The 19,160-nt window shown below is 40.7% G+C and overlaps 2 protein-coding genes across 3 annotated transcripts in view; one reads left to right on the top strand and one right to left on the bottom strand.

Annotated features, from left to right (window-relative positions):
• The window catches only part of ap3b1a (adaptor related protein complex 3 subunit beta 1a), a 60,228-nt gene extending 57,783 nt beyond the window's left edge, over positions 1-2,445 (bottom strand). Inside the window, exon 1 of the mRNA XM_004566856.3 lies at positions 2,124-2,445. Within this exon, the coding sequence (XP_004566913.2) occupies positions 2,124-2,251 (128 nt within the window). The 5' untranslated portion in view covers positions 2,252-2,445. The remainder of the gene's footprint in view (positions 1-2,123) is intronic.
• Positions 2,446-2,973: 528 nt separating this feature from the next.
• LOC101477900 (secretory carrier-associated membrane protein 1) lies at positions 2,974-18,151 on the top strand. Of its 2 annotated transcripts, none has more exons than XM_004566853.5 (9): positions 2,974-3,219; positions 9,859-9,936; positions 11,621-11,728; positions 12,344-12,455; positions 12,758-12,886; positions 14,173-14,332; positions 14,435-14,536; positions 15,201-15,318; positions 15,419-18,151. In XM_004566853.5, exons 1-9 carry the CDS (start codon positions 3,163-3,165, stop codon positions 15,566-15,568), a joined length of 1,014 nt encoding a protein of 337 aa, XP_004566910.1. In that variant the 5' UTR covers positions 2,974-3,162; the 3' UTR covers positions 15,569-18,151. The 2 variants fall into 2 exon arrangements, with proteins under 2 accessions (XP_004566910.1, XP_004566911.1); XM_004566854.5 differs by lacking the exon at positions 2,974-3,219 and adding an exon at positions 9,224-9,310.
• Positions 18,152-19,160: the final 1,009 nt, after the last annotated feature.

The following is a 19,160-nucleotide window of genomic DNA, read 5'->3' as shown; positions in this document are numbered from 1 at the left end:
TCCCTCAGCTTGGCCCTGAGGTGGCCAAACACATGACCAAACCTCCCCCAACTGGGTAGATGATCATGTGAGACAGTGTTAAGGTTTATTTCAACTTAATAAGAAACATTTCAGAAAACCAAGATCTACAGTGATGAAAAGCAAAAGGATACATGAGGATGGTTCCTGCAGGAAACGCTTAAAATCAAATCAGAAGCTGAACTGTGACCCAAAACTTTTATGAATGTATAAAACTTACTAACAGACTGAGGCCTGAATTATGCTTTAGTAGGAAATTTACTAAAGCACAGTAGATGCAGTGTATGGTTAAGAGGGGTTTCCGGTTACGTCGCAGGGACATAGGCTTAATGCATAAGTCTAAATCAAGTTAGAGCTCCTCAGATTTTAAGTACTGCAGTCAAGTCTAGACCAGAGAATCTGGTACCCTGTGTATGTACCTTCAAACACAGACTGTTACACTAGAACAACTGAGATGCATAGTCACAGAATTTGCAAGAAATTTCCAAAGTCAAAAGATGATTAAACTGGTTATTGGCTGCCCTCTAGTGGTAGAATGCAGACATGGAACTTAAAATACATGAGCAACACAAGCTTATGAAGGCAACTTAATAGCATTTCTCCATTTGCTGGTCTTAGAAAGAAATGTACTGACTGTCAAATTCTGGGTCCAGTATTTATTTCCTTTTTTTGGTGGTATATTATGTTTTGCTAGTTATTGTGCAAAACAAAGAAATTCTCATGATAAAAAATACATTTTGAAACTTTTCATTTTATCATCATTCCATATTTGATCATTTACTTTCAGCACAGGTATAAATGCTTGCAAATGTATGGGGCACTTATGTGGGCTACATCATAGGCTCTAGATAGATTTACAGCAGAAGTATAAACTAAGCGTTATGCAGCACAAAACTGATGCAACAAAGATCAACGATATAAGTAAAACACCATCTTACTTGTTGACAAGTCAATAGGCCCAGTATGACATTTGAAAAACATTGGTTTAAAAAAAAAAAAGTAGCTAATACAGCAGTAAACTGAATTGTAGATAAAACATAGAAATATTCTCATACAGTTTTATAAAGGTTGAGACAGAAAGAGGTGAATAAAGTACAGACAAGAAATACAACAAACTTATCTTTCCAAGGATTCCTTTACTTGCTTAGAGCTGGATAACAGCAGCTTTAATGAGCATAAAAAAATGAAGTTTTCGACATTTTCTTTAAGCCTTTTGACCACTGTGTAATAGGGTCAGCGCAATCCACCTGCAGGAACAGGACTACACGTGTGTCCCAGCGCTTGTTCATTTACAGCCAGCAAATTCACAGCAGCTCTCATCTTAAAGTGCTTTAAACTGGTAAAAACTTTTGAAAGATTTGGAAGAGAACTCCAACGATCAGGTGTTCCACTATAACCACCCACTTTGCGACAGTGGGGAGGATTGCGTCCCTTTTAACAGTGAAGTGTGTAGCATCCGCTTAAAAACATACAAGCACTTTCTGCTGTTTCACAATAAATACCGGTATCCGAAGATTCTGTGATGAAGCCACTGCAGTTGATATTTTATCAAGCTCTCCCTGTGCAGTGATTGCAATGACTGGAGCCTTACTGAACTAACTAACCCAAACAATCACAAAGCGGACAGAGATGAATACACAAAAGAGCCACCAAAATTCATAATCACAGTAAAATACAAAGTAATCAGGTGGAGATAGTAAAAAAAATGATCGCAAAAATGACAAAACGTGACAAAAAGTGTACACTACAATACGAAAAACAACCACGAGATGGAAAAAAAACAACAGCAAAAAACAGGCAATACAAGTACACCCTGAGCACACAGAAAGGTGCAAAGCAACTGGAAAAACCAACCAGAAAAAGGAAAACTCAGTGATCACAAACACGTCCAAGCCACGTCTTGCCATTTTATCGCTCAACTTTGCTTACTGCAGAAGAGACAGGGGGCTGTCATTTGCCACCATTGCCCTGCCTGTGGATGCTACTGGCCTCTTTTCAAGACTACGAAACTGGAAGTTAGCCATATGGAGTTCAACAAAAACAACCCAACTGTGCCAAAAACAACCACCGTGACGAGAAACGGAACACACGCTGAGCTAGCTTACTTTTTAAAGTCGGCGCTGAACAGTCCGAAGGCAGCTCCGGTGCTCGAGGAGGTCGGGGTGCTTTCTTGACCCGCTTCCACCGCAGCCTCCGCTCCTCCTTGGTCGTTGTATGAGACTCCTGTCGACATGCTGAGCTTTAAGGCAAACGGCCGACAAAGAAAACTTACTCGCCTTTTCTTACGAGCTATGAAATGTTCATAAAGTTGGTGATAATATTAACTTAATGTTGACGCTAAAGTTCCTGCAAAAACTTCTTTAATGTATCACCCAACTTTTTACACGCAGTAGCGGAAGTGTGAGTTGGACAAGTGAGCGTCACATGACAGGGATTCAGAGGCAGAGAGCTCATAGATCTATGGCAACTAGAAGAGACTCGGCCAAAAAATAGATGTTGCCACAATGTTGAATAGCCAAAGTATCACGATAAAGTCCACAAGGTCAAAACAGCAACATTTTTGTCAAGACCAGGATATTTTCAAGAAAAGTGAGTTTTCCTGAAGTTTGTGCTATTGTTGTCATACTTTATTTTTACACTTTAAGTGTAATAAAGTATGACAAAAAGTCTAAATGAGTGTGGGTATAAAAAAATAAATCAAATATTTTCCAAGTAATAATATTATTTTTTAAAATAACTTTGGGATATTTTTAATTCTTTCATTTTACGTAGATAAGTCGATGTACGACCTGACATTTAATCGCAGATAAAATATCACAATTCTATGACAAAATGAAAAAATGAGTGTGAGTAAAGCGTTAAATTATTTCTAAATAAAACATTATTTTTTTAAAAAATTACTTTTTGGATCTTTTTTTTTTTTTTACGTTTCCCTACTTCCGCCTGACGTCTCGTTATGTCACGTGTGTTCCGCTGCTGGTGACCAATCCCCCACCTGGACAGTCTGACGTTTGACTTCAGCCCTTGTCTTTTCTATTACAATTTGTTCGAAACAGTTGGTCTTTTGTAACTCTCTGCGCCGACTTTGGCTATAAATATTAGCCTTAAGACACATTTAGCGGAATAAGTCGTCCTATTTGGACAATGTCAGATTTCGACAGCAACCCCTTCGCGGACCCGGACTTCAGCAACCCGTTTCAGGTAACCTTAACAGCCTACATTAGCCTACATTAGCCACTTTAACTTTAGCTGCCGTATCATTTTACATTAAGACTGCGTGGCTAGGAAAGACTGGCATGGGGTTGGTTTGAATAAACCTGCTCTGATAAGGCGACTTTAAATTAGCTGCTGCCAAAACCCTCCCGCTCGGTTTCAGTTGAACTGTCACTTAATGTTGCCGCACTCTGACTGGCAGAAGTGACATAACATTAAAAGATATGAGGCTATGCTTCCAGGTGTTGGCTCTGATTCAAACTGAAGCAGGTTGGGTCGCTGGGTTCTGTTATAATTATCCCCCATCCCTTTAAATTCCCACCTGCTCGACATATTTCCTCACATTTACGACCTAGTTAAACAACTTATGCTCAGATGTTGCGTATTGTTTCTTTTATGTTTGACATTACGTTAGAGTGATTGACTTAACTTGCCAACCTGGAGACGATAATGTTAAAAACTGATCACCTGATCATGTAATGCTGTGTAGGAACGTAAAAACAGAGACAAACATCCTTTCCCTTGCCTTTATTGTGCTGTTGTCTTTATTTAGGCGTCTGACTGAAGACGTCTTGTGTTTACGCTCACACAGTGTTGTGTCATAATGAAAGCATTCATGTGATCATGTGCTCCTTGGTATTTCCAGGCCTATCCTCCTCCGCTCATATCAGGTGTACTCATCAAAACAATCAAGTTTTGCTATTTTCTGAAATTTCTAACATTAATGGACCAAAAACATAAGACTATTTAATAATTAAAATAATCACGAGGTGCTTCCCTCAGTTTCATTAAGACCACATTGATTGTTTTAACATTGATTGTTTGATTGGAGCATGCTAAGAATAAGCTAAAGAAGTGTTTGTTTGTTTGTTTGTTTGTTTGTTTTTGTTTGTTTGTTTGTTTGTTTGTTTGTTTAACATCAACCAGCCAAACTGGGTTTGTCTTTAGCAGTTGATTGGGAATCTAAACATTTAATGCTGTTTTTAGTAGAGATGGACCGATCCGATATTACGTATCGGTATCAGTCCGATACTGACCTAAATTACTGGATCGGATATCGGAGAAAAATAAAAAATGCAATCCGATCCATTAAATATCACGAAAGCACCTCACAAAACTTGCAACACGCCGTAACTCACCTCAGAACGTTAGCACGTCGGAGCAGTATGCATCACGTGATAGAGCGGCTGTGGCATGCGGGACCTGTCGGTGGTCTGGATAGCATGTGGAGCTTCGCTAGCAACCCGGCATTTCATCTCCGACAAAGTTATCCCGAGAGAAGTAAAGCAAGTGTGTAAGTCCATCTCTGAATGTTTGTAAAGCATTCCTGCGTTAAGCTTAACAAACGACTGCCTCTCCTGCTGCTACTTCAATCATGAAACTGCTTAACGATCAGCTGATCGGCTTTTCTGTCGCGAGTCCGTGTCTCTAGTTTGCTTTTGGCCCATTTTGCACCAGAAAGAGGAAACCAGCGGCTGAACAACAGCAGCACGTTTAAGCTTGATCAGCTGTTGTTAGAATGTATTTAATATTACTTTCTACTCGAGGATCTTTTTCTACGTAGCTGACGGCTGGTAACTGTGCAGGGGCGGATCTAGCAAAGTTTAGCCAGAGGGGCTGATAGGGCATTAACAGGGAAAAGGGGGCACAAAGACATACTTTTCTTTCTTATTCTCATTTAAAATGTCTAGCTTTTAATAAATAATTATCTGACACCCAAAGTTTTAATTTGATGTAAAATGAATAGAAGTCAATTACTGTATATAGTAACTATTAAGTCTAATATATATATTAGACTTAAGAAGGCCTATGACTCAATGCCCCACAGCTGGATACTGGAATGCCTAGAATTGTACAAGATCAATGGGACCCTAAGAGCCTTCATCAGGAACTCAATGGGGATGTGGCGTACAACACTAGAGGCCAACTCCAAGCCCATAACACAAGTCACCATCAAGTGCGGGATCTACCAAGGAGATGCTCTGTCCCCACTGCTGTTCTGCATAGGCCTGAACCCCCTCAGTGAGATCATTAACAAGACTGGCTACGGATACCGGCTACGGATACCGACTACGGAACGGAGCAGTTGTCAGCCACCTCCTGTACATGGATGACATCAAGCTGTATGCCAAGAGTGAACGAGACATCGATTCACTGATCCACACTACCAGGCTATACAGCAATGACATTGGAATGTCGTTCGGACTGGAGAAGTGTAGTCGGATGGTAACAAAGAGAGGGAAGGTAGTCAGAACTGAGGGGATTGAACTACCAGAAGGCAACATTGCAGACATAGAGGACAGTTACAAGTACCTGGGGATCCCGCAGGCAAATGGGAACCATGAAGAGGCCGCTAGAAAAGCTGCAACCACCAAGTACCTGCAGAGGGTCAGGCAAGTCCTGAGGAGTCAGCTGAATGGTAAGAACAAGATCCGGGCCATCAACACGTACGCCCTGCCCGTGATCAGGTACCCTGCTGGGGTAATAGGCTGGCCAAAGGAGGAGATAGAAGCCACTGACATAAAGACAAGAAAGCTCCTTACCATGCATGGAGGGTTTCACCCCAAGTCCAGCACCCTGAGGCTGTACGCTAAGTGGAAGGAAGGTGGCCGGGGACTGGTGAGTGTCAGCACCACAGTCCAGGATGAGACAACGAACATCCAAGAATACATTGGGAAGATGGCCCCAACTGACCGAGTGCTCAGTGAATACCTCAGGCAGCAGAAACCCAAGAAAGAGGAGGAAGATGAGGAACCATCATGGAAGGACAGGCCCCTGCACGGTATGTACCACCGGCAGATAGAGGAGGTGGCTGATATCCAGAAATCCTACCAGTGGCTGGACAAAGCTGGACTGAAAGACAGCACAGAGGCACTAATCATGGCAGCACAAGAACAAGCTCTGAGTACAAGATCCATAGAGGCTGGGGTCTATCACACCAGGCAAGACCCCAGGTGCAGGCTGTGTAAAGATGCCCCAGAGACAATCCAGCACATAACAGCAGGGTGCAAGATGCTAGCAGGCAAGGCATACATGGAACGCCATAACCAAGTGGCCGGCATAGTGTACAGGAACATCTGTGCCGAGTATAACCTGGAAGTCCCGAGGTCAAAGTGGGAGATGCCCCCTAGGGTGGTGGAGAATGACCGAGCTAAGATCCTGTGGGACTTCCAGATACAGACGGACAAAATGGTGGTGGCTAACCAACCGGACATAGTGGTGGTAGACAAACAGAAGAAGACGGCCGTAGTGATCGATGTAGCGGTTCCGAATGACAGCAATATCAGGAAGAAGGAACACGAGAAGCTGGAGAAATACCAAGGGCTCAGAGAAGAGCTCGAGAGGATGTGGAGGGTGAAGGTAATGGTGGTCCCCGTGGTAATCGGAGCACTAGGTGCGGTGACTCCCAAGCTAGGCGAGTGGCTCCAGCAGATCCCGGGAATAACATCGGAGATCTCTGTTCAGAAGAGCGCAGTCCTGGGAACAGCTAAGATACTGCGCAGGACCCTCAAGCTCCCAGGCCTCTGGTAGAGGACCCGAGCTTGAAGGATAAACCGCCCGCAGGGGCGTGCTGGGTGTTTTTTATATATATATATATATATATATATATATATATATACACACACACACATACACCTTAGTAAGCTATAGTACTTTTTCCTTTGGGAAGGTACCATCTGTGCAGTCTGCAATTTTGTTGAAGAAAGATGTTGAATCTATTTAATATTTCTTGAAAAATAATTGATTTCTGTGCATTTTTTTTTTCACACTGCATCAAATTAAGGTTGATTACGTCGATTAAGCATCATGAGGTGGAGCGTGAGGGGTGGTTCCCTATTTTTTATTTATTTATTTTTGTTGTTGCTGGGAGTTGGAACCCTATTAGTTAGGTTGCTTAATATTTATGCTAAGTACTCTTTAAAATACCAGAATAGGGAGGATGGTGTAGGTTTAAGTTTATTAGATTGATCAGTATTGCTGAACTATGAAATTTTTTTTTTGCATACAGGTATAACAGAATAGCTTTAGTGTAGTTGTTGTTTTAAACTTGAGTATGAACTTATACAAAATGCAGCAAGATATTTAAAAAACAGTTTTGTTGATTAAAAAACACTATATCGGATTCATATCGGTATCGGCAGATATCCAAATTTATGATATCGGTATCGGTATCAGACATAAAAAAGTGGTATCGTGCCATCTCTAGTTTTTAGTATTTTCTATGAAATGCTTAAAAGATAAATAAATGGACTGTCATTTAGATCTCCAAAAGTTGATTCTGTTCATCTGGACGTCATTTTGAGTTTCTTGAACTCAGCAGTAACATCTTCAGTGTGCTTGTTATGTCCATCAAAAGCTTAAAATCAACTTTTTTTGTCATACACAACAAATAACATGAGTAAAACTTCATATTTGGAAACTAGAAGCCCTCAAATAATATTGCTCATTCAAAGAACATTATAAATTATGCTCTTTAAATGAGGATAATTTACAAAATGCACATAATGGTGTTATCTGTTTGATGTTAAACTAGTGGTTGAACCCACGTATTTGTAGTAATCCTGTAATTTATTTACAGTAAGCTTAATTTAAGCTCAGTCTAAAAGTCAATATTGTGCACATCCACACACAACACGTGTTATGTTGCTGGTAAGAAGCAGGAAGTAAAATAGCAGTAATTGATAGATGACAACACCTTGTTCTACTGTAAATGCAGTAAATACTTCCCTACAAGTGTTATAACAACAAAAAGAGAAGCCAAAGCCACAGTTATCTAAGTTTTTTTTATACCGGTCATCTCATTTGTTGGTAGTTTGCTGTTAACTTCCTCTCAGTAGCCACAGCACACTACTGCTGATATTTAGCAGTATAAAACAGAGCAGTATACAGCTGAACTAAATGGATCAGCCTTTTGTCATAAATAACAGATCTAATTTCTGAGTCAGAATCAGACTAATCCAGAATTAGACCTGTGGTTCTTTAACCTCAGACAATGTATTTGTTAATTGTGATATATCTGTGCCTGCTTGGTTCTACACAGTACAAGGAAAGCATGTGTGTTTTTTGTTTGTTTTTGTCAGAGAATACTATATTAAAAAAAATCTATTTTAGTTGGTTTGATTCATTGCACAGACTTAAAAGAACCCAGCGTTGATGGGAAGATGGTACAGGCTGACCACACAGACGCAAGGAGAGTGAATAATTAATTGGGTTCATTAACATACTAACACGAGTGCTGAAGCCCTGCTGTCCTCCCACTTCTCTGTCATGCGTTGGCTCTGGCTGCCTTGCCTCAGGATAATGGGAGCTTTTTCCCTTCTCTGAGCTATGTTCAATAGTTCATGAAATCATATGGTGACATGTGGTTCCAGGGTACTCGTTGGCTCCTTTCCTACTAAGCTTCATCACTCGCAGTCATGCATCAGATTGTTGAGGCTGTTTTGGCCTATTTCTCTGGATGTGGGCTCAGACATTAGGCTCTATGTTAGCGAATAAAAAAAACTTTGTAAGGCAGCTAAGAGCTCACTTTGTAAGGTTTGTAGCTTAATCAAACGTGAAATGAGTAGAAACCACAGAGAGTTGAAGTCTTAGATATGGTGTCGTCAGGTGGTTGAACTGTGCACCTTTTTTGAATCCTGCACTTTAATCAAGATCATGGTGAACACACGTTTGCTGATTCTCCTTGTGTTTTTTGGGTGGGGGTGGGGGGGTTGTTGTTTTGTGTTTTGTGTTTTGTTTTTTTGTTTTTTTTTAATGTTCTGGAGCAGGAACTCCAGAGCTGGAGGTTTCAAAATGAAGACTTCGTTGAATCTGCAGTATGTGTTTGTCCAGCCACGCACTAGTGCAGCGTTAAATTTTAAACACGACAGGCCCTGAAATATTTAGTGTGTGTGTGTGTGTGTGTGGGGGGGGGGGGGGGGGGGGGGGAATTTAAGAGTCAGGGAGACGGAGAGGACTGCACTGAGACGGGATAAGGACTGCACTGAGACGGGATAAGGACAGCACTTCGGACTATACGGATTAGATGTTAATCTTGAGCAACAATTTGAAATTCGTGCGTGACTGACGGCAGCTGATGGTGAGCTTATTATCAAAAGAGATGTATGACAGTGTAGCTTAGCTGACACCGACAGGAAAAAGGAGTTTTGCATGCAAATGGAGGTAGAATATAAAGTAGTGGCTTGCTTTATTTTGAAAGTAGTTTTGATATGTCAGTCTGGCAAATTAGGACTGTAGTTAAAAGAAGCATGGAGTGCTTTAGCAGTTTAGGAGCACAAAGCATAACCAAAGTATGTCTTTTTATTTCGGTCTTTGGCTGCCAGAGCAGCTCAAGAAACTCGTGGTCTTGGCTATTTATAACGACGTTCTCGTGAAAATTATTGGAATCATCTTGTCTTTGCCAGTATTGAATTATAGGCCTGTTGCATTTTGAATACAGAGAGCTTTGGCCTGGATCTCAGCAGAATAATGGAGGGTTTTACTCTGTAGGGATTTCTACTGCTATCCCTGGTTGAAACACAAAGACAAGACAGATCAAACAAAATGTATTGCTTTATAGTATTACTCAATTACATTTATCTCATGTAAAGCATTCCCTTTTAATCCTTTTTTCTTCCTTTTTTTTAGGATCCATCAGTGACACAAGTGAGACAGACATCTCCTCCAGGGTTAGAGGAGTACAATCCCTTTGCAGATGGCAAATCGGTGAGTACTTGGATATTTGCATTTAGTAGCAGTGAGGTTAAAGATCAGGTAGGTCCACCAGAATTACTCAGTAGGTATTTGAGCCTAAAGTTTTACTTATTTTTCCAGCTTTGTAATACATCATGTGAAAATCACATTCCTTTAAAATTATATTCAGCAGAATAAAAGACTAATAAATCCCACATCTGTCCGCCAAGGCAGACAAGTGTGACAACAAAGAGTTGTGCTTTATCTGTAAAATGCCACACTCTTCAGTCAGAGAAGAGCAGCTGATGATTATTCAGTCTCAGTTTATGCTTTAGTTTTGGGGTTTTTTTTTAAATAAAATATTTCATCATATTAATGGATCCCAAGCTAATAATGGAATATACAATTACAGTTTTGTATAGTTCAGACATGTATTCTATGCACTTAGCTATGTTATTGGTCGTGGGTACAGACCAGGCAAACCGGACCTCTCTTTGTTGCTGATGTCACTGCCCTGTTGTTTCAGCTAGACATGGCCAGAACACCTTATCTAAATGCTGAGAAATATCCATCCCAGTATTGTTCGACTCTGAGCCTCTTCCAAATCACTAATCTCACCCTGTCTCTGTTTCTTTCTCTTGTCTGTAGCTGTCGTCTTGTTATGAGTCGCTGCCCAGTCTGTATATATAGGCAACTGCTAGAACATAGTGATCACGTGGTTCACATGCTCAGCTCCTAAAGCCACCAAGACATGTGTCCTGAAAGCTTCCACTCTAAGAATTGCCACCTTATTGAGCTGGAGTTTTGACTTGCCCCTGGTAGGGTCTCCAGTAGCAAAGTATTCAAAAGATGGCGATGGGTAAGAAACTTGGGACCTCTGTTATCCTCCCCAGGAGAGGAATACTAGGAATCCTTCAGACCTTGGGTTAGGGTCCATTGGCAAGACCCCGATTATTAAGCCTTTACCCGTGCAGCCCAACAGGCTCAGCCATTCTTCGATAGCTTCACTGCCAACAGCTTCACTGTTGTTTTGTGCCTTCCAACTGCACATATCTTAGCACATACACACATGCAGTTACATAAGACTAAATCCTAACATTGAGCAGTGGTTCCCACCTTGGAATTCAAGATCGCTTTCAGCAGTCGCAAGATATGTGACTGCATCAGTGTAATCATTTTCAGCCATCTAAATGTTATTTGACTGAATCCATCTGAGAAGCAACTTTATCAGTGACAAAGGGCTGTAAGAAGACTGTTTCAATAAAAAGTTTGGAAGCCAAGAGACTGAAGTATTGTGGTCAGTTTAGCTTTTTGAAGCTTTGTGAAGAAATGGCCTTGAAAAGATGTTGTTATAGGGCTGCAAAAGGTTGGGCACTAGATCTTTGAGCATGGATATTGTATCACTGCTTAGCTTGGCTCAAACATTTTTGTTTCTCTTAAGAGCTTACACAGGCTTCTCTCTCTCTACAGTACAACCTCATCAATTTCACAAATTTGTATTGTACGGTTTTTTTTTCATACATGTGCTCTTCACCGTTTGTTGCTTTCATTTGTTTTTTTTATTTTTTTGCTGTGCATCTTTATTAATGCTCTAATAAAATATGAGATTTAGTTGTGTTTTGAGTATTGCAATACAAACCTCTGATTAACTGTGAGGTCACATCATTAGCAGTTATAGGAATCATGTAGTTTTGCTCTAACCATGTGTACTTTATAGACACCTGCAAGTATGGCCCCCAAGACTACAGGCCCTGCTGTCAGCACTCAGCCAGCCATCATGAAACCCACAGAGGAGCCCCCAGCCTACTCACAAGCTCAACCACAGGTATATGTGTTGATGGTATACAGCCAAATAACAGCAGTTATTTCAGTAGAACTTTTGGCTATGCTTACAGCTGCTGCTGTAGTTTCTGCCACTTTCTTTTCAGATTATACAAAGGCATTCTTATTTTTACACAAAGAAATGCTGATTGAGTTACCAAAGCTATTGGAACTGAGGTGAGAGCATTACGTGTCACCATGAGCAAGCAGACTGTGGTGCATCTATTGTTTTAGTCCAGCAACACCAGCAGAGACTGAGAGAAAATGTATTAACACCACGGCTGATTTCACACTGAGTTTGTGGACAGAAAAGTGGCTCTGCGGGAGACCGCCTCTATCTGTGATTGGCCTTTGTAGCAGAAGTAGACACAGAGTCAGAGGGAAATCGTGGTTGGTGGAGGAAATAACTTGAGATTGAGCATCTCGTTTGTGAAGCAGACTCTGGGGAATGTGTTGTTATGATGTCTGTTCTCCTGCTGGTGCTGTCTCTGCAGAGAATTGGATTTATTCCAAAAGTAGAAATGGAGCATTTCTAGTGAGCAGGGAGGGGGAAAGTAATTGGCCAAAAAGTTTGTGTACTATTTCCAATGTGTTGACATTTGTTTGTGTGTGTTTGCAGGAGCAGTCGCAGGCAGCTGCTGAGCTGCTAAGGAGACAGGAAGAGCTGGAAAATAAGGCTGCAGAGCTGGACCGCCGGGAGCGAGAGATGCAGTCAATCAACGTATCTGGGGGTTAGTATGTCATCACAACACAGCCACAGATCAGTGCTGTCATAGCAAAGCATTACAGATAATGATGACGCTTATAAATCCACAGAATGGCTCATTATATGCCAAGCAATGACTACATGTTAATTTAAATGTTAATTCTCATGCACACAAAAAATAAGCGGGAATCAGTATTTGCACTCAGTAACTGCTAACTGTCATCTGACAGAAGAGCAGCACGTAAAACCTGAGCGACACTTTCAAAAAGATGTTGAAGTAACTCACAAGCTTGACTTTGATTTTTTTTTTTTTTTCTGCTATTGTAGGCAGGAAAAACAACTGGCCTCCTCTCCCAGAGAGGTTTCCTGTGGCTCCGTGTTTCTACCACGATATTACTGTAGACATTCCCGTAGAGTTTCAGAAGACAGTCAAAATCATGTACTACCTCTGGATGTGTAAGTAAACTTTTTCTTAAAATTGACAGAAGAAATTTGCTGTCTTGTACCAAGTCTGGAGTTTTTTATCCTCTGGATTTCAGAGCTAGGCTATAAGTAGTGCATCACCTGTGGCCTACTTGTACTTACAGGGACGGCCACTGCAGCTCAGATTACTCATGCTCTTTAGTTCCTTTTTTCTTTTTTTCTTTTTTTTTGTGCAAAATGACAAGAGAGGGTGTGTATATCCATTTACAACTAAAGAAAGGACTCGAAATGACTATAAACTTACGTATCTGATAAAAAGATAGCATCTGCATTTTTATTCCTGCTTGCATACATAGTTTTATGCATGTTCCCCACAGACTGTATCTAAAAGATGGACTTAGACACTGTGAGATCACCCATTGATTCTGCACTTGCCAATGAAGTGGCCTTGTTTGCATTAAACATTTGTGCTAAATTATCAGCTAATACTAGCAAACTTTTTTAGCAAACTGCATTCTAAACTACGTTCATACGTGCAAACACGTAGAACCACATCTGCTGAAATAATGAAATTGTTAATGAGCTGATAATCTGCTGTTTCAGATGACTCATTTAAAGCAGTCCTGAGTAGTTTAATCCACCAACTCCCCGAGTCAAAACCTCATAGCTCCTGATGGTGAAAAATACTCTCTGTTGGTGTATGTGGGGGGTGGAGTCAAGACTTCAAGTAGAATTCAGTAGCCACATGACAAATGCACGTGCCGCAGTCTTGCAACCTGATGAAGCAGCTTGATCATATGATTTGCTATAAGGCTGGTTTACAGAATTCAGTCGTTTTTACTAATAAGTACAAAGACTTTGATTTTTAAATCAACCGGCTGTATCTTTTTCAAGCTCAGGTGAAGGGTCTCGGTACCACTGCTATGTCAGCTAGCGGGCTATTGTCATATTTCACACTGTGCTGTAAAATCCCTGCAGTCAAACTGACTCAGTGAATGTGTAATACCTTTAACTTTGCAGACACTGTTAGGCCCTCGAGAGCAAATGGTAATGAATTATTAACTGTGTGCGCGTGTGTGTGCGTATGTTGTTTCCAGTCCTGCACTGTGTTACATGTTTAAATATTAAGTTTCAGTGTTTCCTCCTCTTCCATCCAAGGCTTGATTTGGTAGGACTTGATTGGACACTTCTCCTTCAGCTTATTTTCCATGTTTTGGCATGTACACTTAAACAGCCGTTCTGGCACACCGTCACACTTAAGCCGAAGTCCCCCTCCACATATTTACTGTATTTTTTTTCTCTCTCTCTTGACCTTTCAGTGCACACTGGGACTCTGCTTGCAAACCTGATCGCCTGCCTCTCCTGGTTTGCTGTGGATGGAGACCGAGGTGTGGACTTTGGCTTGTCGATCCTCTGGCTTCTGCTTTTCACGCCATGTTCTTTTGTCTGTTGGTACAGACCGCTTTATGCTGCATTCAGGTAAACAACATGATCCAAAATTGTGTCCACAAGTACAACAATCACGATGACCCTCCTGTGCCCACTGTGCTCTTCATATCCTCCACTTTCATCTTTCTACAGGATCGACAGCTCGTTCAGGTTCTTTATTTTCTTCTTCATTTACGTCTGTCAGATTGGCATCTATGTCATCCAGTCTATTGGCATCGCTGGCTGGGGAGCCAGGTAAGATAACACGACTTAAAATAAATTTCCATAGCATTGTATTTTTATGACATTTTTAGGTAAGACAGATGTTACAAAGACACATCTGGGGTTACTTAGTGAGGTGGTTGGCTTTGCATTTAGTCTAGATTTTGGTCTTAGTATTATACTGAGAAAAGTATCAGTACTCTATATCGTAGATCTCATGAACTGATCAGATAATGCGATGATTAAGACCAAGCCTGAAATATTTCTATATTTGTGTTAATTAGATATTGAACTTGTCTTTTTTTTTTTTTTCTTGCAGTTTTTGTTTTGCTTTTAGGAGGAAAGCAGGAGGAAACCCTGCATTAGTTAAGAACCATTTAAAAAAAATTGTTATTAGAATATACATTTAGTCTAGTGAGTATTTACAGTGAACAGCTACAACATGCCACATGGATAACACTGTCTAGGTCCCTGTTGTGCCACTGTAAGTGTCTATGGTGGCACATCCTTTAGGTCTAGGTAGTGTGGAGGCCGGGTCTTTGCTTTACCCTCTGTAGTTTGAGTGCTCCTGGTGTGTGACTTCACCCAAGTAAACTACAGCATTTTAAACAAGTAGTTCTCTCAGAGGATTGAGATGGTAGTGAGACTGGTTAGTTGTCACGTCGTTGTTGTGTGTTAATGATTTTCTTATCCCTAGCGGGTGGATCTCAGCTTTGACTGGCCTGAATAAAAGCATCCCAGTGGGCATTATAATGATCCTCGTTGCTGCTCTCTTTACCGCTCTGGCTGTCCTGTCTCTCATCATGTTCAAAAAGGTAAATGCACAGTCAGCCTATAAGATATCTGAGTGATGTCTGTTACAGACTCTTCAGGCCCTAATTTTACCCTCTTTTCCGCCTTTCCTTCTCCCCTCAGGTCCATGGCATGTACCGTACCACCGGTGCCAGTTTTGAGAAGGCACAGCAGGAATTTGCCACGGGCGTCATGTCTAACAAAACTGTACAAACGGCCACTGCTAATGCTGCTTCCAGGGCTGCACAAGGAGCCTTCAAGGAGCAAGTCTGAAGCAGAGAGCTCGCTCATCTGACCCTCCTCTGTATCCAGCTTCCACTTATAACTGCCTTGTTTGAACAAGTTACGCCCCCCTCCCCATCTTTCTGACACTACTGAAGGGGTTTTTGTGGGGGTGCTACAGCTGAACATCCACTCATCTACAATCTTTAGCCTCTCAACCTTCAAACAGGCTCTCTTGTCCCAGTCTACCTGCTCCTGCAACACCGTGCACTCTAGGAGTCCTTTAACTAGAGTGCTCAACTTTCTTGTCTCTGTGTGGATTTCAGGGTTTGTGTGGATGTATGGCCAATTAAATGAAGGTTTGTGTGCCTTTTTTTAAATGTTGTTGCTGTCCTCGAGGCCTGCTCGTCTTCAGGCAGATTCTAATGTAGCTGAACCGACTGTTTGAAGTTACCTGGGCATTTCTCACCATGAACAGATGCTTGCTTTCTGTGTGTTTATCAACCTAATCACCACTTTCTCTTTCTGAATTTATTTATTTATCTGGCAAAAGGAAGTTATCTTTCAGTTAAAGCAGCATTATTTGATCTGTTTCGGTGCTTTCTTCTTTCATGAGTGTATGGCTTAACACTGCTGACCCCCAATGGAGTAACTTTATACTGCTGAAGATGAATGCTGTGCATTCCACTCCGCTGCTTTGCTTTCTACTCTCTTCGCTCAACTTAGAATTGGGTATGTAAAAAGTATTTAGCCTGAAATTCCTTAAAGTGATATCTCATCTAAAATCTTACCTACCCAAGTATCAGCACTCACCGGTGGAGACTGGTGAATAACAGAAGGAAGATATTTCTGTCATTAATGAAATATTACAATTAGAATGAAGCAAGAAATAAAATAATATAATTAACCCTTCAATTTTAGGCAAACGGCAACTTCCGGGGCCAAAACACACCGAAGTGCCAAAAACGCTCCAAAGGCGAGTCAGCCCCCATAGATTCCCAATGTAAAATCTCCAAGTGTAGCCATTAGATTAACGTGTTTGTAGCTTTAAACAAGAAACGGGTTGAGCCGCGACAACTTTACTTGCTCGCTAACATCAGCCACTCCACCCTTTCATCCAAATATGGTCACTTTTGGCTCCAAATCCAGCTTTGGCGCTGTGGAAGTGCTAACAATCAAGTTTCAAAACTCAGAGTTGACAAAGCAGTGGGCAACATCACAGTGGCTACGCCATCGTTTATAGTCTGCGTCGTTAGTACAGGGATGGACAGAAGTAGATTGTGATCACAGATTGATGGCACTGTTTTGCCATCTAAGCAGACAACAATTGTCATTCTGCAAAAGCTACAATCCACAAGCAGTGTCTGATATTAGAGTATCACTTTAAAGGTAATTGTCAAGTATTTATTTGACTGAAATCTTCTGCTTCTATTGATCTGCATATCTCAGCAAGTCGCATTTTAAATCTGGACTTGGGGTTCTTTCTCTGACGTTGGCAGTCAGTACAGATACTTCTAACAGTGCCCTCAGGCCTTCCTGCTCAGTAGTCTAGATGCTTAACTTGCTTTTTTATTGCATTAGCTGAGTCAGCTTGATTTTCACCTGAAGCCTACCATTTTGTGTCCTTTGCTAAAGAGAGCCACTACTCCATACACACAGCTGCACGATTTATCAGCAAGGAAAGTGTAATTCGTCTCTAGCTTCCCTTCAGTGCTGGAGATTTACCTCAGCTTTACTCAGGATGCTCTCCGCTTGCATGACGAGGTTAAATATTATACAAGATTGTACAAAATTTGACAGGCCTCTGGTTTTAAGTATGTCTTGTAAATCAGTATCAGTATGTTGTAATCACAATAAAAGTGACTTAAATTTGACGAAAGGGGCCAGTACATTGATGTTGTGTTGTGACACTTGTGTATTCTTAATTTTTTGGAAGTCAAGCAAAACTACAACCACATCTGTTCTTTTACTCTCTCGTTTTTGTGATCAGATTTAACAATACAATTCCACCTGCTAAAATGTCTTTGAATCTGTCTTTCTATGTGTTATTCAAACTGCAAAGCACTTTCCTTGATTTTGCATTTTGTGTGCGTGTGTGTGTGTGGGTGGGTGTGGACGGAGGGAGTTGGGTCTTTAATTTTTAATGTGTGTGCAGGACAGTCTGGCTGTGGGTTCCTTCTTGCCTTTTCTGTATTTCTTTAAGTTGTTTTCTCCCTACACACTGGCTTAATTTGGGCCAGTACAGTAGTTAAAAAGCATCAGGCTGAATTACACTTCCAGGTTTTGCTGTTAGTTTTAATATAAACATGAAGCTGCAATGCAATGTGAACTGTGCGTTGTACTGTAGACCGACTGTGGCTTCAAGCTGTGCTTTAGAGTCATGAATTGTGGTATAAAAACAATGAAAATTAAAATGCTGATCCACATCTCTTAAATTTTATATATATTAATATATATCAATGTTTTTGAGATGAAATATGAAGGGATGTGTGTATGTTTTGTGCAGTTTACAAATGGTAGACTATCTGCTCTAAATGTTTGTGCAATTTTAAGGTTTCACCTATAATCGCATGACCAGTAGTTTGAGTTTTGTATATTTATTGTATTAACGCTGAATAAAATTCTTCTTCTATATGTTTCATGGCTTCTCTTTGTATGAAATTATGCTCATATTTGCATTGTAGAGAAAAACGTTAAAAGGTACCCATTATACTTCTGTGTCACACACAGACATATAGATGAAAATGTAAGAATTTCCATGCTGTTAAACAGAGCAAGGAATTATTATTATTATTATTATTATTATTATTATACAGCCTTTCCAAACATCCTAAATTTATTTTGGATTTTTTTATTGCCTTCTTATATTGTCTTGTCAATCCCAGTCCATTCTTTGGTAATTCTCTCAAGCTTCTCCAGATTTAATGGTCTTCTGGAGGTAGTTCCTCACAAGGACCAACGTATGTTTTGGGTCGTTATTATGTTGGAAGACACAGCAATGGCCCAGATCAAGTTTTGATGCTGATCGGTTTTCTTTCAGAATCTTCTCATGCCTTTAATTTCTTCATGAGTCCTTCCTGACAGCAATGACACTCTCACCCCTGTGATGATGGTGACTTTGGGTTCTACACCTCTCCATTGTTTCTTCAGAAGTGGAGTGTTTCTTGGTCTGTAAGCTCACAGTTCATTACTGTGCAGGGTTTAAGTGACTATCTTTTTTGAGGCTGTAATTCCCAACTTGGCTAAGTCATTCGCTCGTGTCTTAGCAGTTGTTCTGGGGTCTTTAGACTCATCTCTCATGAGTTTTCTTTCCCAAGTCTTTCAAATCTTTGGCTTCCTACTTCTGCGAGACTTGTTCTGTACTGTGCGACTCTTTCTTGATTCTTGATGAAATTTCTCCCTTCAGTTCTTGACACTTTGAAATGCTGTGATAGCTTTGTACATCCATCTCTTGCTTTGTGAGCATCAACGAATTTTTTTCTCTAAACTGAAGTCTAAAGTCATTTCTTTTGTTTTTGGCATGATGACAAGTGACAGCTCACACCCTCGCTGAAGTTTTTATACTGTGTGTAAATTGGAAGGTAACCCTCAGTTTTAACTTGGTTTTACCAGCTTTGAGCATTGCAAAGTTAAAATTCATCAT

Source organism: Maylandia zebra, linkage group LG7 (genome assembly GCF_041146795.1).
Source record: "Maylandia zebra isolate NMK-2024a linkage group LG7, Mzebra_GT3a, whole genome shotgun sequence".
Lineage (NCBI taxonomy): Eukaryota > Metazoa > Chordata > Actinopteri > Cichliformes > Cichlidae > Maylandia > Maylandia zebra.
The sequence above is the reverse complement of the archived record's forward strand: the minus strand, read 5'-3'. Positions and strand labels throughout refer to the sequence as shown.

Coding starts and splice junctions, on each gene's coding strand:
- LOC101477900 (XM_004566853.5), top strand. CDS start 3,163: ATGTCAGATTTCGACAGCAACCCCTTCGCGGACCCGGACTTCAGCAAC. Junction 3,220..9,858: donor ACTTCAGCAACCCGTTTCAG/GTAACCTTAACA, acceptor CCTTTTTTTTAG/GATCCATCAGTGACACAAGT. Junction 14,333..14,434: donor CCGCTTTATGCTGCATTCAG/GTAAACAACATG, acceptor ATCTTTCTACAG/GATCGACAGCTCGTTCAGGT.